At 27.3% G+C, this 17,563-nt stretch overlaps 1 protein-coding gene across 11 annotated transcripts in view; it reads left to right on the top strand.

The window, feature by feature from the left end:
- The window catches only part of LOC107457025 (protein peanut), a 111,456-nt gene that overhangs the window by 66,464 nt on the left and 27,429 nt on the right, over positions 1-17,563 (top strand). For all 11 annotated transcript variants that reach the window (XM_087161625.1, XM_087161624.1, XM_087161622.1 and 8 more), the window contains 6 exons: positions 2,061-2,153; positions 5,331-5,427; positions 5,520-5,571; positions 8,958-9,071; positions 10,202-10,337; positions 13,027-13,190. In XM_087161625.1, the coding sequence (XP_087017751.1) occupies positions 2,061-2,153; positions 5,331-5,427; positions 5,520-5,571; positions 8,958-9,071; positions 10,202-10,337; positions 13,027-13,190 (656 nt within the window). The remainder of the gene's footprint in view (positions 1-2,060; positions 2,154-5,330; positions 5,428-5,519; positions 5,572-8,957; positions 9,072-10,201; positions 10,338-13,026; positions 13,191-17,563) is intronic.

The following is a 17,563-nucleotide window of genomic DNA, read 5'->3' as shown; positions in this document are numbered from 1 at the left end:
ATTTCGATTTACCGATAAGAGAACAGCTTCACGTTGTTCTAAAAATGTAATGAATTGTTCGTATGACGGAACTTCTTTTGTTTTTTGTATTGATTCGAAATTCTTTCGAGTTTCTTTATCCAATTTGTTAAGCATTATGTTTTGAAGAAAAATGTCAAATAAATCATTTCGTTCATATTTTAACACTTTTAAAGCTCGTAAATTCTTTTGAATGCAATCTATCATTGCACGAATTTCTGTAGCATTTTCATGTTCTATATTTTTAAAATTTAGGATGGAATTTACATGCACATCAACGATTAATCTTTTATTATCGTAACGTGAATCGAGTGCTTCATACAATGAAGAAAATGTGTCAAATGTGGAAGCAAATTCTTTTACTTCATTTGAGAGACATGAGTTTAAATAATAAAGTTTTTGCGACTGAGTGAGTTGATCATTAGAGGTGATCAAGTCATCAAACTGATTTTTAAAGGTACTATAGTGTTCATATCTTCCCGAGAATGTTGGAAGTATAATAGGTGGAATTTTTGTGTTAGTTATATTTTCAGTTTGATTACTTTGTTTAACATCGTTTACAGTTGATACAGTTTCTTTTTTAGAATCAATTATAAGTTTGAGGCTTACCTCCAAATCTTCTAGACGAGATTCGCATTGTTCGATTTCTTTTTCGAATTCCTCTAATTCTTGATCAGTTATTTTTTCAATACCGAAAGAATGCACTCTCAATTCATCAAGCTTACTTTGTAATTGTTCGACTTTTTTCAATTTCACTTCAAGTATGGTATTATTAGGAATATCTTCAGATATACTATCGACAAAGGTTTGTATTCGAGTAATATTTCCTTTCAAGGAAATTTTTGCTTTATTTAGTTTCACTATAGTATCCATAGTTGTAGTTTGATTCGAGCGCTCCGTGTGCTCGACGTGCCAGACAATTTCGGCCTAAAACCAACACGCTTGATAATTTAGTAAATACCGACGGATCACCAGCTGCACTTTTTGTTTTTTATTAATAACAACATTAAGCATAAACAACAACAACAGCTGGAGATATTGTGGATTTCGAAAGGGTTTAAGAGATATTTATCCACATCTAATGTTTTCGAGTCTCATAGGAGAAGTGATGATTTAATCTCATTCCGCTAGGGAATAACGTGCATGCGCCAACAACACCTGCTATTAAAAGAAGGAAGGGGATCTTTAAGATTGGTGAAATTTTGTTTATTTACATGGGAAGAAACAACTTTAAACTCAAATTTATTCAAACTCTTAGCAATTTGGGAACTGATTTTTAGATGATAAAATAAAACAATTAAATCGTTAAAATTCGAATTTGAGAGAATGATAGATTGTGAGATTAATTTTCTATTGGTGGACTCAATAATATTGGAAGGAAAGCGGTAGTCTACAGTGATAGCTTTAAGGAAAGTAGTTCTTCATGGAGGAGAACTATTTGAGCAAATTTTAGAAGTATGGTAAACAAGTATGCATAAGGCAGCTATCTTTTGTTAGGGGTATGGGATGTTCAATTTGCAATAGTATGTTGCAGGAAATGTTACTTAGTGAGCTACCAAATGTTGCTTTGAAGATTTTATATATTGTTGCTTGTAAATATTATCACTCTGAATACTGATATGTGTTATCTGTTAAAATATATTTTATAATTAAATGATGTATTGTTAATTAATTATCCCAGCAAGCTTGCCAAAAATTTAAAAATCTCTGCAAGAACTTATAATAGTGTAGGAAAATCAACTGTATGACATGTATTCTCCTTCAAGTGTATAATTTTTTTCTATTTTGAATATTTATAAGTAAATTTTGTGTTTTTTTCTCTCTCTATTGAATGCATAAAGCAAAACTAACTTATGCTAAAAAGCAACCTTATTTGAGCTCACTCAAAGTTTTGAAATTAATGAGTTTGAATTTTAATTTGTTTTTGTTTCAATTTGTTACTTTAAATAGTTTGTTCAATAATTGTAAAAGTTCTGTTCATTGTTTTATTACTGTAGAATATATGTTTTTTACATGGTCAAAATATTATTTTTCTTTTTCAGATAATGACTGAAATAGCACAAAACCAAATTAAAATTTATGAATTTCCAGAGTGTGACGATGAAGATGAAAACAGACAGCTCAAAATCATGAAGGTAATTATTTCTCAATCTAATTTTAAAACTTAATGTAATAAATTATTTAACTTTTTAAAAATTTTTGTTTCATCATTACTTTGATGCAAATGAATCAAATTTGATTTCACAAAAAAAGAAAAGTATTCAGTTTCTTGAATTTTAATTTTTTGCTTTTCTTAATGATTTCTTATTTTTCAACTATTTTTTATTTCATGAAATCTTATTATTATTATTTTTTTTTAATAGTTGCATTACTTACTTACTTATCCTCTACCTGCCTTTGGGCACTTAAGGCCTCTAGCATATCCCTCCAATGCTAGAGGCCTTAAGTGCCCAAACATTCTTTTAATTTTCCCAAAAATATGCGCTGGATGGTAAGTCTGGATCTTTTCTTTGGGCATTCTAAGGATATGTCCGAGCCAGCTCCATCTTCGTTTTTTAATTTCATCTTCTATTGTTTTTATTTTAGCTTTCTTTAATAGATTTTGACTTGATACTTTGTAAGGCCAGAAAATTTTAAAAATGAAAGGTTTCTAATTTTTGTATTTCGATTTTAGTCTGTTTCCAGGTTTCTGCGCCATATAATAGTTGCATTACTCAACATGATTTAAAACCTAGTTAATTTTAAATTATTAATACCCATAGGTTTCATTAAAAAATTAATTGCAATTTAAACTTCAGTAATGCTGTTTAAATTGCAGTTTAAACTTAATATAAAAGTATGTTTTTTTAAATTTCCTTAATATCATCTTAAGTGATAAATTAAATAGTCTTGATGTATAATAGATAAATGTCGGGACATCTAATCAGTAATCTAATAAATGTAAGTCATCAATAGCTATGATTAATAAATTAAAAGCATTTTTTAATTTTTTTAGGACTTAATAAATATGAGCAGTATTTATAATTTAATATATATGAATTGTACCATTGAATTATTCCATCAAATACCATCTTAATTGTAGCGAGTGCTAAGAATAAAAATGGTAATATTAAAACAATCTTAAATTTTGAGATAAATATATGTCAGTGTATTAGGTTACGTTACATCAATTGGTGAATTAAAATGGGTTGATCCACTAATTTTACTTATAAAAATTCAAGCTTTTTGCAACCTATTTTGGTAGTCTTGTGGTTATTCGTCAAGGGACAGAAAGATGACAATATATGTCATAAGTAATTAGTTAGCATATATTTTTCTGTAATGTACGTCATAAATAGGTAATTAGCATATATTTATTTTTTCAAGTAATTCTTAATAGCTTATATTATGTGTTCTGCTTCTGGAATCAGTACTATGTTAAATAGATAGTCAGATGAATACGACTGGAAGTTTGCTTAACCTGTTGAGCAGTTGCTGTATTCTGTTCCATGTTCTGCTAATTTAATTAATGAAAGATGAAACCTTATCTTTAGTTATTATCCTGTTTTTGGCTTGTATTCCGTGATCAGTCTTGTTAAGATTTTGATGCTGGAAATTACAGCATCCCTGAAAGGTGAATGCAGAGAACTTGAATTGTGTGCTGTACTGTATAAACAACTGCAGCTTGGTTAAAGCCTAAGAGTCTTGCTTAGCTTTCTGTTGCCAGCCATTGTACTACCCGGATAATGCCATGCATATTCCCTTTGTGGTTTTAGTGACAAGGTCATGTGTACTGAATGTGTAAAAGACGTTGATGAACAGCCAAGGTGTATTAGAAAAGAACTTTTAGAATAATAAACCCTTTTGCGATGGGAAGCGCAAACGTGCGCTTATCGCTGAGGCCGGCAGTCTCTCTCGCGAGTATCTGTTCAGGGCCGGAGGGTTTTTTGCCGTTAAGCCTAAATTCATGAAATTAACGAAATATCAACGCATTGTTTAATAATGTTCTGTAAAATATTTAAATGAAATATGCTTTATATATATTTCTATAGATACTTTATTTACTTGAGTTATTTCTTGTTTAAATATATATTTTACACCTTTTATTTTCATTATGTACTTACCATTTAATAACTTTTAACATTATAATATCTGAAAACTAAATATATGACTTAAAATTCTTTTTTCGTGTGAGAAACTTGAAATCACTAGCATTGCACTAAAAACTGGACCACAAATCGAAATACCTAACTCTGTAGCGAAAAACAACAACCAACATCCCCTGCTTACTGTTAACAAATACCTCGTGCGAATTTTAAGAGCCGCCATAAAATATTTCTTTATTCTCCATTCCTTCCCTCTAAAAACCACGTGTATTCGAGTCATAATTCTCTCATTTTGAGTAGAAGGTCAAATCTACATGTATCTGAAACCATATGGACATACAATGCCATCTTCTCACAGAAATTTTATTTTCTAAAACGTTTCAGGACATTGGCACAAATGAGTGATGGCCGGGGGTGAACGAGAAAATGCTCTGGCACACCGGTGTGTCGGTTGGAAAGTAAGTGCGTTTCTTGCTGGCAGTCGGCGCAAAAGGGTTAAACTATGTTCTACAGCTGTGTGCTACGAGTTATGCAAATAAACTATTTAAGTTCTAGCTCTTTGTTCTTCTACTATGTTTGGAATTGTGAACCTGAAGTAAAGAATTGTTTTAATGAACTCTCTCTTGTAGTTAATTACAATCGCCATTACATTTACCATTTATATTTCATGTACTATCAAATGAATTAGAATATGCAAAAACTTCCCATTTTCCATTATCAAAATTTTTCTACAATAAAAATGAGCTAAATCTTCTTTTATACCTTAAAGTTGAAATGGTTGATTGGAATCTGTCGTTTTTGTTCTTAATGCTTCAGTTGTATTTATTATTATGAAAAATTCAGTTTGATATTAACTTGGAGTGTTTAAATTTAACCCAAATACGTATAAAACTGTTGCGTGAATTATAGACTTTTTATGATCTAGGCTGTACTAAGCATTAAATTTTTTTCTTTGCGAGTTGCTTTAAAGGGATGTAGTTTTGTTAAGTTGGCTTTCAATATTTACTTTTAACATATGCTTAAGATGAAGATGTTTCTGAAAGACAAATATTTTTTGCACATATTTTGTTTTTATTTATATATTTTAATTATCTTATTAAAAACTTAAATTTTATTGTTATTATTTAATATTGTTTAACAAACACTATTCTTAGCATTACACTTTCAAAATATAGTTAGTTCATTTCTATATGTAACATAGTGTAATATGAAATATTGCTATTAAAGGAACGGGTGCCATTTGCTGTTGTTGGTAGTAATACGCTCATAGATGTCAATGGAAAACAAGTTAGGGGTCGAAAATACCCATGGGGTGTGGCAGAAGGTAATTTTTTTCTCCATATGATTCGCATGTTATTATGTGAAATGTTATGGACCTATGAATATGACTTCATAATTTTGTTTAATTTTTTTCAGTTGAAAATATGGAACATTGTGATTTTCTTGCATTACGAAACATGCTTTTAAAGTTAGTATATTTTATTTATTTTTCTCTTTTAGATTCCTATTTATAAAGTTGATGTAGTTATTGTTTTCTATCCCATTCTTTATAGCTTAATAAAGGTAATTTAAGAATTAAAGTAGTTTTTAATGTCTTAAGAGCTAACGCAGGTTTTGTTCTTAAACTAAAATAATTAAATGCTCTTCTTATATAAATATTATATTATCATTATTTAACTAAAATTATCGTTTTTTTTTGGAACAATTTAAATTATATGTGCTTCTTATGGTTTAAATAATATATATAATGTTTATTATATAACTTTACTTTAAAAATATATTGTAATGTGTTTTAAGTTAATAGTTTGAAATAAGTAATGCACTTTTTTATTTTTAATACCATTAGCAATTTTCTGAACAAACTTTTGTTTTAATTAAATTAAAGCTAGGAACTGTTGTTAAAAGTCAAATTTGCTATCAGTGTTTACAGTTCTGATATTCCTGATTTTTCTTACGTAAAATATTTTGTTCATAATATCCCATTTTCTATGAATACCAATGTGAATCTCAAAATAATGGATTTAAAATTTTTAATCCAACATCTCATTTCATTTAATAATGTTAGAAAAAATCGCAAAATTTGCTAGTTCTAACTTAAAGGTGTAAGAAAATTGAATTATTTCAATTATTAATATTGTACTTGTATTCATAGAAATTTTAAATGATGCATTCAGAATTTATGCACTTAATTTTTATGCGGGCATATTCATTGAATTTTTGTATTAAGATTGTTGAAACCCTACTTTAAAATTATTTAAGAAAATTTTGAACTAAATTAGAAAATTTTAATTAAATAATCGGTATGAGGAATTGCTATTTAATTGTAAGTGCTTATTTTTTTTAATGCAACAGAATTATAAAACTTTTCATGTTTTTTTAAATTTTTTATCTCTAACAATGAGTTGTTTAGTAGTGCTTCATTAATAAAATTATACTCGGAATAGGGAAAACTTTTTGTTCTAAGCAAAGTAATTCTGAAATTAAAAATAATGCATATTAATATTATTTTATGATAAAATTTGATTATATTTTGCTCAGGGTTGGCAGGTTTTTGACATGTGACAGTTTTTGACAGTTTAAACCATGGTTTAAACCGTCACGTCAAAAACCTCACTGTCAAAAATGTCAAAAACCTATATTCATGTGTGAAATTTAATTAATACATAAAATTTATATATTTTTTAAAGGATAGTGTTTCTAAATATGTTCTAGAAAAAATAAATTTTAAATTTTGAAGAAACACTTATATTTTGAATAGTAACCAAAATCTTGTACTTTTGAAAACTCACATCTTTTGTAGTATTATGTATTCATTTTCATGTGTTATTGAAAATCTGCAGTGATATTATTAAGAAATTTATTTATAACCAAATTTAGTGTATAGTATAGATTATACTAAAAATTAGACATTTTTAAAGATAAACATTAGCAGTTTTGTACATTAGACATCTTCTTTTAAAGAAATTTTTTTTTTAATATTCTTTTAAATCTTCTTAATAATCTTTTTAACATAAGACAATACAAATTTAAGTGCTTTCTGTTAAATACACAGAGTAGTTAGTGTCGATTTACAGTATATTCAGCCTATTCATTTACTATGCTGAAAATTTAGTTTATCCATATAGTTTTGTTGAATATCTAAATATTCAGCTGTTGAATAATTACTTCTTGCTTTCAAGATATGCATTATTTGTATTCTTAATACAAGTGGAGAAAAAAAAATTAAGAGATAAAAATTGTTTTAAAATGATAAGTGTAATAATTATAAATAAATATAATAAACAATATGAATTATATTTATCATTATTCATAAATATAACTACTTTTAAATTCAAATTAACATATTGGATAATAAAGATATTCGGTATAACATTAAAAATTTTTTTTTTATACACTTGTATCTTGTATCAAGTTTGTATTTATACAACATAACTTGTAAGTTCCTTATAAATATTAGTTATATGTTCCTTATATGTCAAAAATGCATAGTAATAAACTTTTAATTTTCTTAAGTATCAAAAAGAAAAAAAAAAAATTTTAAGTATAAATATTTAAACAATTTTTGTGCAAAATTTTTCTGCACATGCATTTGAATATAAATTTCTGAGATTTTAAATCTGTTATTTTACCTTAATTTTAATTAAAAAATATTTTAAAACCTGCTGATTACCTATAGTATAATTAAATTTCAATATAATGCATGGCAACTGTTGGTAGTTTTGAAGTTTATATATTTTCTTGGCAAACTTCAGTTTTGACATTTTTGACGGGTTTTTGACGGTTTAAACCAGTATTATACCCTTGTCATGTCAAAAACCACTTTTTGACGTCAAAAACCCAACCCTGATTTTGCTTAAGTAGAGTTCATACTTTTTACGAGTTTGCCTTTGTTAGCTGTTGTCTTGTATATGAGTAATATTCCATTGAATGTTTTGATTTTTTTTTGAAAATTGTCCCGACTTTTCTGAGACTCACTGCAACTAATTTGTTAAAGTTTTAGATTTCTAAGTCCACTTGTATTTAGTAATACTATCTGCTGGTTTTTTTTAAAAACTCTTTGTAAAGTGCTGATTTTGTACAGTTAGCCAAAAAAAAGGACCACCTGAATAACTTGATCTAATGACGAAATCTTCACATTCTATGACTGGTTCTTAATGGTTCGAGGGGGTGATCTCAAATATGCTAATTACTTAGTGCAGACGATATTTTAGTCACGATATCAAACACAAAAACATACTTTCTCTGAATAAACATACCCTCTTTTTGACAGACTTGGGCTTTAGGCACCCAAAATATAGGGGGCACCCCCAATCTGGGAAATATGGTTCTCATAGTTTGGTTGGGAGAGTGATCTTATGTTTGGACCCCTTAATATTAGTTTTACTTTTTGCGTCTTGAGAATTTTTTAATTCAAAATGTGACGAATCTCTAGGTTTTGCCAAATGCTCCAGAAGTAAAATTAACATTAAGGGGCCAAACTTTAGATCTCTCTCCCAACCAAACTATCTGGATCATATTCTCCAGATTGTGGCTACCCTCTATATTTTGGGGTCAAGAATCTGAATCTGTTGAAAATAGGGTATGTTTATTCAGAGAAAGTACGTTTTTGTGCCTGAATTCGTAACTGAAAATATCATCTACACTAATTAATTATAATTATTAAGGTCACCTCCTCGAACCATTAAGATTGATTCCAAGAACATGCAGATCCATCCAATCTTAAAATCAAAAGTTATTCAGGGTGGTCCTTGTTTTTTGAAGTACTGTACTTGAGCAAAAAATATTTTTTTAAAAATTTTTTCTATTTTATGACAGGTATAAAAATAATATAATTTATTTTATAAATAAATTTAGGACTCATATGCAAGATTTGAAGGATGTCACAAACAGTGTTCATTATGAAAATTTCAGGTGTAGGAAACTGGCTGGTGTAGGAACTGATGGCAAACCTTCAAGGTTATGCAACAAGTGAGTTATACTGTTAAGGATATGTCTAGTATGATGAACTGAAATAATTAGCATTCTAGAATAGCAATTTTTTTCCTGATTTTTTCCCCCTCCAAATTCTTGTGTTGAATTATAAATTGAACTCTCCCCATGAAATTATCTGAAGAAAAAGACTTTGCCTTACAGATTAACTTGTATAATTTTCTTAATTACTTTCATCTTCTCCATATTCACTGGTATATAAGAATATTTGGTATAACAGAATTTTTTTTTTTAAATTCTTTTCAGTCATCTTAATGGATTGATATAAAAATAAAGATTAGTAATTATATTTTGCATAATAGTCTCTTGCAAGAATTATCTTTTTCTATATCATAAACTTTGCAAATCTATTAATGTAGCATATTTTAAATTGGAAAGCAAGAAAAATTAATGATATTTGAAAAAATTTTGAGTTTAGAGAAAAATTGACTGTTGAATGAAATGTTTTTCAAACTATCGAAATATTTTATGTAACTAATTCTGCAAGTATAATTGCTACTAATTGTTAATCAAAGGCAGATTAGCTAGGGATGTATTGAGCCAAGGAATTAACCTCTCACAGGAGTTTTACTTTCTAGTAGTTCATAAATCTTTAGTTTCTATGTGACCTTTGCACTTTTTTTTTCTTGTTTTACATCAGATTCGTATAGTTTGGCTTAGCATACCGATATTCAGCATTTATGCTGTTAAACTGAAAATTCTCTCCTATCTAACGCCTATAATTTCCTTTGTTTTTCTTCGATTTTCAAATAGTTTTTTTATTTGATTTAAAAAGAAAATTATTTTTCAGATTATCTCACATTATTTTTTTTTTTTGATCCGTCAGTTATGTTTGTTACACAGTTACATTTACTCATAAAATATATTTGCCTGAAATCTATTTTATTGATATCTATTCTATTTATAAATATAACGATTTATTTGTAATTCTGAAATTGTTGAATGAGTTATTAAGGAGAGATATTCATTAAAAATTTATTATTCTAGATTACTGTTTGTCCAGATAATTGTTTTTTCTTCTTTATTTTGTGTTCATTGTCAGAACTCTTAATTGAAATTTTATACATCAAACATGTTATTTTACTTTTTCTTCCTTTTTTATCTGAAAGGAATCCTCTTGATCAGTTGGAAGAAGAAAAGAGGGAACAAGAAAACAAAATGAAGAGAATGGAACAAGAAATGGAACAAGTATTTGAACTTAAAGTGAGAGAAAAAAGACAAAAACTCAAAGACTCTGAACTTGATGTAAGTATGATTTTCAAAATAATTATGGTTGAATTCCTGTTTAATAAAAGTTAAAATAAAACTCAAATTCTTGTATATTTATTTTCAGCAAAGATCTCATGCAGCTAGAAAAAAAAAGTTTCAGAATTTTTTAAGCTTATTTCACTTTTTTTAATTTGTTCATAATGAGATTAAGTGGTAACATATAGACTTAATGAAATAAGTTTTATTTTTCATGAATGTTTCATTTATAAAATTGATAAAAAATTATTTTCCATCTAGTTTAATTGTTTTTGATCATGCTTATAAGTTTGAAAATCTAATTTCTATCTTAAGTTTTCATTTCCTCTTTTTTACTCTCTTTAGAGCTTATGATTAGATTAGAAACTTGGGTTAGGTTATGATTAGGTTAGGGAAACTTGGTTTGGGTTATTATGTTAGAATATGGAATTTTCTGAATTTACAAATGGGAGATTAGAATTATTTACAAGAAATGTATGCTTGCATTTTTTTAAACTTGAAAACATATTGTATATTCATACTGTATATCGTGGTGTAAAAGTTGACCTCCTGTGTTTGATAACGAGATAGCAAATTTCTTGTGGGTCCGAAGTATAAGTCATCCACTGGTAGTAAGTCAATTATTATTCCTATAAACGTGATCATTCAAATTATACTACAAAAAATTCGGCAAACTAGGCGAAATGCTGATTTAAATGTTATTGTAAAATGTTTTAAAAAGAGTGAGAATTCAAATTCTTTGGATGGAGTTTATCGATAGATGTTGATAGATGATATAAATAGACTATTAACATTTGGAAATTTGAGTCCATTGCAGAGTGAAGTCTGTAATATGCAGACATTCAGACTATTAACTTTTAGACTGTTAACTTTTTCAGACTATTACAAGAAAAGTTAGGCTAATTCAAATACGTATAGAGATGAATTTGTACTTGTAAACATAGGATAGTTTAGCAGGTTGTTTTTAGGACATACGATGTTTTAAAATTTGAGTACTAAAAATTAAATTCATTGTTAGAGGTTCTAAGTATCAAGATTTTTTCTAACTATAAAATCAAATCAGAATATCATGCTAGATTATCTTATATTCAAACTAAAAGAGGAATATAATTTTTAGTGTTTAGGTAAAAAAATGAACTTTTTTTTTAAAGTTAAATATTTTCCCCTGTTAGAAAATAAATAAGTGCCTATAAATTTTTTTTCCAAAAATTTTCTGAAATTGCGTTATCTGCGCTACATTACAGGCAGGTTTAATCATTTGAAATCAATTTATTTTTTTCCCACGAAAATTACATTAAAAAATGCGATGAAACACAATTTTTTTTTGAAAGGTTGTAAAGATAAAGACCTATTATTGGATCATTGATCTCTTATTCAAGAAATGTTTATAATTAAATGAGTTATTTGTTTCTTATTTAAAGTGAAAGTTTTCACATGGGTTAGTCAGATTGAGAATAAATTTAGTTTATATCAATCTTTTAAGCAGTCAATATGTATCTAGAGCATACTTGGTGTATCTGTATTGGTATTGTTGATATACTGTAGGAAGGATACTTTCCTACTTTATGTGTACACTCCATTGTTCGTCTCCTTACCTGTCAATTAAAACAGCTGTTAGGTATTCATGCTCTACCCGCACAGCAAATGAGACGGATGTAATTAAGGCATTTGACCTTCAAGTGTTGATTGAACATTCTGTTTTGCTATTTAATGCTTTGTTAAATTAGTTATGCATAGTGCATAGCATTTTTAAAAAGTGCTTATAGGTGCTTATTTTCGATTTTCGTTTTTTAAAAGCCCTTAAAGGTGTTTTTTTTTAATTAGGTGTTATTAAAAGGTGCTTAATTTTCCTTTTTTGAAAATGAGATTGTTTTTCTTTACCATGTCAGTTTTCGCCATGTATTATGTAAAAGCGTGCTTATCACATTGTTCTTTTCAACGTTTTCACAATTCATTCAACTACAATCTATTTCGGCGTATTGTCGGTCCGTAATGTATCACAGCGCCAATAATGTTATATATTTCATGAAATACTTGAGATTCCGCATGTGCGTCTACTGAACTGGGTACGGTGAGATTCCACTCTCATGTCCAACTCTGCTGCATTTCGCAAGATATTCACAATTTCAGGCTTCATTTTCCACTCTGATATCGAACCGAAAAATCGCTTGATTATTTTATAATGGCTAACATAATCAAGAAACGAGTTCCTTGGCAGAAACTAGTTATTTTATCATGATCATGTAAAGATTTGGAAAATTATTTTGTATTTCGTTAATGTACATAGTGCTTAAAAATATTTTTTGAGAGCTTAAAAAGTACTTAGATTTGGCTATGCACCCATGTTCATTGCCTTTTCTCATAATACTTATTCTGAAAAATGTTATTAAATAGTATTATTTATTTGATCTAAACATTATGGTTGCTTTAGTAAAATAAACATTGACTTTGAAACTGTGAACTTAACTCTATAGATAAAGCCTAATCTGTAATACTTAACCTAAATCTATTGATAAAGAACATGTTTGAACTTAAATCTATTACTTAAGAGACCTAAATCTATGGATACTTAAATCTATAGATTTACTTAACTTAAATCTATTGATAAAGCTAATTGTTTGTTATCAGTTGAATTGCTAACAAAGTAAGAACTACGTAAAAAATAAAATATTTTTCCTGATATTTGCAGCTTCAAAAAAGGCATGAACAGATAAGAAAAAGTTTAGAACAACAAAAGAATGAATTAGAAGACAGGAGAAAAAATTTTGAAAAAGATAAAGCTAATTTTGAATTAGTCAACAAAGATGCTGAAGATGCGTTTAAGAGGATGACAATGGATAACAACTCCAAAGAGTAAGTATTATGATTCTTTTGGGTTTCATTAATATTCTTTGCTGATTAATATGTTTTTAAACATATTTTTTGTACACCTAAACAGATTTTTAATAGGATATTATTTAATAATATTGTTTTAATACAAGTATTGTTCGTTTAGTTAATTGCCAAGGAAACTATAAAAGAAATACTAATTGTAACTAAATTTTGACATCAAACAAAACATTTCAGTAAAATTTGAAGTGCTGAACTTAATTACATCGATTTATCACATTACTTCGTTTATTAATTTATTAGGAATTTCATTATGTTTAGTGTTTTCAGTGAACGTTGTTGAAAAATTCCCTTTTCAAATGAAACATTTTCATATCTAATTTTATTCATGGGAAAAGGGTATGTTTTGTTTTTAAATGTTAAACAAAATATTTTTGAATGATTACAGAATGAAGTTCGGTGTATATGATTTGGATGTTTTTATGTGTTGGTGAATTAAATGTTAAGAATGCTTCCTTCTAATGTTCTGAGCATTAACTGCTTTAATTTGTTCTTTCTTTTTTTTCCTTCTTGCATTTGTTTAGATTTTTTGTTGCTTTATTGACTCAATGTGTCATGCAATACACATTATGTACTGTGTTCTGTTTTATTTTTATTTATTAATTATAGCATCTGTAGGTTGTTACATGAATTAAAAAAAATACATATAAGTATATTAGCTGTGCAATTAAATATGTATTTCAGCGCATTGTGTGTTAAACAAAAACAAATTTGTATTTTCTTTTTCCTCCTTTCTGCTGCTGACAACTTTAACATCCAAGCCTCTTCTTATTGAAAAATCATAATATACAGAAGGCCTTTCATATTTTTTCTGGAAATAATTTAGTTAAATTTTTATAGCTCTAACTGAATTTTACTTTTATCTGATAGCCTTGATACTGCCACAAAAAGTGAACTTTCTGATTCAAGCATATTAATTTTTTCCTATTGACCTAGTGTATTTTGATAGTACATTTGTCAGGTTTGTTTAGCAATCTGAAAAGGTGAAAAATCATAGAATAATGACCAAATGCTAAAAATAAATATTATGAAAATTTAATCAGTGGTCAAAAAATTAATGAATGTTACTAATCCACATACATTCTTACTGGTCTGTCTGTCTCCATTAGATATTAAAAAAATAATAATAATGTGAATAAATTGTTATAAAGTGAGTCTGTTATGATCACAATTATAATAGGATCGATTGTTTTGCGATAAAAGCTCTAATCAAAACATCATATCACCCATAGGGACCACTGATTATTCATTTTGGGGTTGATGATCCTTCATTAATTTCGAGCCTTGAAGTTGTTTTACATCTTTTAATTAGATGTTTTTTATTTTGAATTTATTTGATAGATAATTGATTCAGTCTATATTAGGCTTAGCTTTTTATTCTGGGTCATTGCTGAGATTTCTCATTCAAAAATTGGTTTTAAAATATTCTGCTGGTGGAAGAGTAAATACATTTTTAATATTTGCTCGAAATTTTATTATGTATATAATTTTTTATTCTATCAAAATCTGGAATCTTTTTGAGAATTTAAAAATTTTGAGAATTTAAAAAAATCAATTTAAATGGTAATATGAGGTTTGGCAGTTAATTAAACCTATAAATTCATTGAACATTACTGCAAACTTCCATTTATAGTTGCTGAATTTTTTTTTTTTGAACGAGTCTTAAATAAGTTACTAAGTAGACTTTAAAAGTGTTCTGTAAGGGGTTGGATATGTTACTGTTCAGAAAATGTTTATTTGTATAAAAACTTAAGTTTTAGCTGTGAATTATCAATACAGAAAGTGTCAAAAATGAATTTGTATACAAAGACTGATTATCAAAATGGCTGTTTTGGTGACCTGTCAAATTTTAATCTAAATTAATAAAACTCATTAAATTGAAAAAAAAAGTTTATTTAATTAAAAGCCTTAAAAACTTTATAATAATAAATTGTTAATATAGTTTGTTAATGTAACATATAGTTTAAAAAAGAAAATAGCAACAACAAAAAAAAAATTGTTTCCTAAAAAATGTGAAATGACCTTCTGTAAATAGTATATTTAAAGTTGTTTGAAACATTATTTCTAATTTAATTTGTTTAATTCAGTTTTTTATGCTTATCTAGATTTTGTTGTTATATTTAAAAAAGAACTAAATATTGATTAAATAGTGTATCAGGAAATTTTTTTTTATTGAGTAAAATAGCACTTGCTGCTATAAATTAATATTGCTGCTTAATGGGGCTATTGACTTTGAAAATTTAAGCTCAAATAATTCAAGATTAATTGATTTTTTTTTTAAATATATGCTTGTATTGATAAACCTTGAGATTAAATTTCCTATCCCATAATTCCATTCATATTATTAATTCCATTAATAGTTATTAATAATTCAATTAATAATTCCATTTCATATAGATTATTTTAAGGTGAAATAACTCAGGAATGTAAAAAAATAAAATAACTTTTGCATATTCTAATTATATTATAATACAACAATAATACAATAATAATAGAATTATAAAATACCTAATTTTTTTTTTATTTTATCAAACCATTGCTTCATATCTAAATTGTTTTTAACTTATTATATTTCTTGTTCAATTAATATATTTTTCTAGTTCTGCATTTTTTAGATCTTTTAAGATCAATATCAATGACATTTTATTGAATAAAATGAAACAATTAAAAGATTGTTATTGTAGATAAAGTATTTAAAATCTTTTTTCCTATTATCTGATTAAAATTTACGACAAATATAATTTTAATTTTCGAAACATATATATATATATATATATATATATATATATATATATATATATATATATATATATATATATATATATATATATGTATATGTATATGTATATATATATATATATTTTTTTTTTTTGAAGATTTAATACATGTAGCGTGCATGTAAGTGAGCAAAGTGTTTTGCATGCTCGTTATGTACAACTATTTATAAGTCTGTCCATTTTGTGAAACACTGTGATTACTTTTTACTTTATATTTTTAAATGTTGAATGTTTTTTACTGATATGAACTATTGTCTTAATATTTCTACCAAATTTTTTTTTATTGTGTCACAATAAAGAATTAAGTTTAGTTGGTGAGTTTTTTTTTTTTAAAGATTTAATTAATATCTGTTTTTAGTTTATAAATCAAAATAGTTCTTTTTCCTCAAATATTTTTTTTTAACATAATCTTAAGTGTTATGAACAGGGGTGCCACTCTTCCGTCTTGGGGACGGAATTCCGTCCTGTTAAAAAATATCAAATTCAATTTTAAATTTTAAAAAAAAAAAAACATTTTAAAAATAAAATTTATGTATACATTGCTAAAAATGTTCTTTTTTTTCGATAATTATTTCAGGAAAATATCTTTTCCCGTTTATTTCTTCCTAAAATTTAGAAGTAAAGTCAAATTATTCACAAAAGCGCAAAAAATGCGATAACGCACTAAGTCACGGAGTTAGGTGACGTCAGGAGGCATGACGTCATAGATTGCGAATGGAAACTAATGCGCTAGTGGATTGGCCTTCGTTACTGGGAAGCAGGCGAAAAATTCTTTCTTCACAGCCTTAACTTAGCGGGAAATTGAATCTGGCATCGATCGTCAGATGGTAAACTTTTTACTGCTTTTGATTACTTAGTTGGCGTTGTATAATGTTTTAAAGTTGATTATTTTTACAATAGAATATGTAAACTCCAATAAACCGACGTATGATGTTGGAATTAAAAATAAATGGCGATGGGGAGTGGCTTCAAGAAAAAGATTCCGGTGGTATTTTACATGTGGAGTGGTGTAAAAAATTAAAAGAAGTGGGTCATTGTTTTTGCTTTTGCTTTCTCTGTGGAAAAAAATTAAATTATGCTAACAATGGTAAAAAAGCTTTATTAAAGCATGCAGAAGATAGCGACATCAGAAAAACTGTCGTTCTCAGAAGTATGTGCAAACTCTTCCAGGTGCAAAACAACAGTCTGAGAAGGCTCCTCTTGCATTATGTGATCGTATAGCGAATCAAAAAGCTGTTATTTTGTGTTTTTTATCAGAACATTCACTTCCATTTTCGCTAGCTCCTAAATTAATCGATTTAAGTCGAGCATTAGCTAAGGATAAATTAGCTTTCTCAAAGTTAAAATGGAAAGAACATCTGCAACTTATATTACAACACATGGTGTGGCAAAGACAATGAGAGATGAATTGGTTGCAAAGCAAAATGCTAATTTTTTTTCTATGAACGTAGATGAGGCAACTAATAATAATGGGGAGAAAATAATAAATGTCTTGGTTAGAGTGTTTGATGATGATCTTAATAGGGTAATAACAGCCCATTTAGGATCAAGGAAAGAAAA

Source organism: Parasteatoda tepidariorum, chromosome 4 (assembly GCF_982258835.1).
Source record: "Parasteatoda tepidariorum strain Cologne lab strain chromosome 4, Ptep-v5.0, whole genome shotgun sequence".
NCBI classification, from domain to species: domain Eukaryota; kingdom Metazoa; phylum Arthropoda; class Arachnida; order Araneae; family Theridiidae; genus Parasteatoda; species Parasteatoda tepidariorum.
The sequence above is the reverse complement of the archived record's forward strand: the minus strand, read 5'-3'. Positions and strand labels throughout refer to the sequence as shown.